We start from the raw sequence: 2,238 nt of genomic DNA, 5'->3' as shown, positions 1-2,238 counted from the left end.
CCCCTCTGTCCTGTCTTCTGGGGGGGCCCTACTCTACCCAACAGCCCCGCAGCACCGAGCCTCATCCTCCCTGCCCCCCAGGCGATGGTGTCACTAACGTCTCCCCGACGCCCCTCCGCACACTGCCCACGCCCGCCGCGGCCTCACCATGTTCATGATGGTCAGCATGTAGCTCTCGACGTGGGGCTGCCCGTGGTACTCCACCATCTTGGCGTCGGCGACCACCAGGGTCTCCACCCACTTCTCCCTGCTGACCGAGCGCGGGTGCAGACGCCGCGGCCATGGGCGTCGCCGCTGCTGCCGCAGCTCCCAGCGCTCCCGCCGGGCCTCCTGCTCCAGCGGCTCTGGGGGCCCAGACGTGGGGGTGAGCCGCCCCGACGTGGGGGTGAGCTGCCCCGACGGGCCCCGCACACGGCGCACGGGCCTCTGCTCGGTGAGCTTTCTCCCGGGCAGTGGGATCAGAGGCAGGAGGCCTGGACTCCCATCATGGCTCGGCCCTGACCTGTGTCATGTGACCCTGGCTTTGTCACTTCCCTCTCTGGCCATATAGGAATACGCCGACCCGCAGCAGAGGGTGACCTCGGGGGCCAGTGAAATGGCGGATGTGAGCCCAGTAAGCCGTGCCCACAGGAGGGGAGCTCTGGGCCTCCCTCCCCGCGTGCCCCCCTGCGGGGGGTTAGTGCATCCCAGCACATGTGGACCCCGGGCGCAGCCCCCAGCCTACGACCCTCCTGAGGGTCAGAGAGGAAGCACAGCTGTGCAGCTGGGGAAACTGAGGCCAACGAGCATATGTCTGCTCCTCGGGGTCCCTGTGCTGTGGCAGCCTAGGAGGCTCCAGTGCGGGGAGTGGTCCCCAAACCCCAGGGTCCCTCAGGGGACAGCTCCTCCCTGGGACTGGCCGGCACTATGGCCACCCTGCAGAAGAGGTGCTGGTGCCATGCTCCAGGTCCCCAGTACTAGAGGTCAGTTATTCTGGGCCAGGACCAGAGTGGAGAGGGGAGGGGAGGGAGGCTCCTGGCCAGCTGCCCTGCCGGGCTGGGCATGGCCCTGTCCGGCCAGGACACTTGAGGAAGAATGGTGGACAGAGCTGAAGGTACCACAGCTAGTGAGCGGGGAGGGGTCGCGGACAGAGCCCCGGGGTGGGGGAGGCACGTGAGGTGGTAGCGAGTGGGGTCGGTCCAGGGCCTCAAGCCTTTGGCTCGCTTGGAGGGCACAGGGTCTAAAGTGTCTGTCGGTCTGTCTGTGTCCCTTTGGGCCAAGGGGAGCTGAGCATGGGATGTTGAGAGAGGCTTCTAGAAAGGACCTCCATGCCCGGGCCCCTCCCCTGCCTCGCAGCTGGCAGCAGGGGAGCATACCTTGCACCCCACAGGTGCCTGGAGCCGTGGTGTCACCCGGCTCCGCCCGCCTCTTGGGGGCTTGGCGCTTGTACACCACGTGGGGCTGGGCGCGGCCGGGCCGGGCGGGCACCCCCTCCAGGGGCTCGATGAAGTAGTCCTCGTTGGAGAGCTGGAACACACCTTTCTGGGGAGAAGCGCCAGGTCACAGGGGCAGGGCTGGCCCTCGCTGTCTTCCCCGGCCCTGGCGCCCGCACAGCCCCTCCCCGCCCCGCTGGAGCTGTGATGCGTCCCGTCCGAGGGTAAGAAGGTGGCCTCTTCCATGCAGTGCCAGACAGCCAGGCTGAGCCGGCGGCCCGGGCCCTGGCCTCCAGGCCATTCTGCATCCCCTCTGGAGATGGCACGGCCACCAGGACACCCTGTTCCCAGAGAAGGGACACTGGCACCACAGAGGAAGAGGGCTCGGTGCACAAGTTCTGAGCTGGGCCCTGGACGGCAGCTGCGGCATCGTCTGGGAATCCATCAGAAAGGTGAGCCTGGGGCTCCCCCCCACCGCGCCCCCTACTGACCGACCCTAGGGGACACTGCGGGTGATTCACTGACGTTGAGGAACCTCGGTCCTGTAGGACAAGGAGTCCTGCTCTGTCACTCCCATTTACAGGTGGGGGACCCAGGCTGGGGGATTGGCAGCGAATTGACAGAAGGCAGTGGGCGAGTCCGAGCGAGGCTGGGCACTCACCAGGCCGTCGCAGGCGCTGATGGCCGCCAGGCCACCCTCCAGCTCGGGGTCCTGCACCTCGCCCAGCAGGTGGCAGGCGGGCGCGTGCGTGCGGATGTGCGCGCGCCCCAGGCCGCCGCGCCGGCGCGTCTCGCTCACGAAGCCGGGCGCCAGCAGGTGCACGTT

The 2,238-nt window shown here is 68.1% G+C and overlaps 1 protein-coding gene across 1 annotated transcript in view; it reads right to left on the bottom strand.

Moving 5' to 3' along the window:
- The window catches only part of ADAMTS7 (ADAM metallopeptidase with thrombospondin type 1 motif 7), a 24,480-nt gene that overhangs the window by 17,973 nt on the left and 4,269 nt on the right, over positions 1 to 2,238 (bottom strand). The window contains exons 3-5 of the mRNA XM_025050421.1: positions 2,074 to 2,238; positions 1,356 to 1,521; positions 148 to 344 (exon numbers count right to left, since the gene is read on the bottom strand). The exon at positions 2,074 to 2,238 is cut by the window's right edge and continues 82 nt beyond it. Coding sequence (XP_024906189.1) covers positions 148 to 344; positions 1,356 to 1,521; positions 2,074 to 2,238 — 528 coding nt within the window. The remainder of the gene's footprint in view (positions 1 to 147; positions 345 to 1,355; positions 1,522 to 2,073) is intronic.

Source organism: Pteropus alecto, unplaced genomic scaffold (genome assembly GCF_000325575.1).
Source record: "Pteropus alecto unplaced genomic scaffold, ASM32557v1 scaffold60, whole genome shotgun sequence".
Lineage (NCBI taxonomy): Eukaryota > Metazoa > Chordata > Mammalia > Chiroptera > Pteropodidae > Pteropus > Pteropus alecto.
This window is presented reverse-complemented; position numbering and strand designations above follow the sequence as displayed.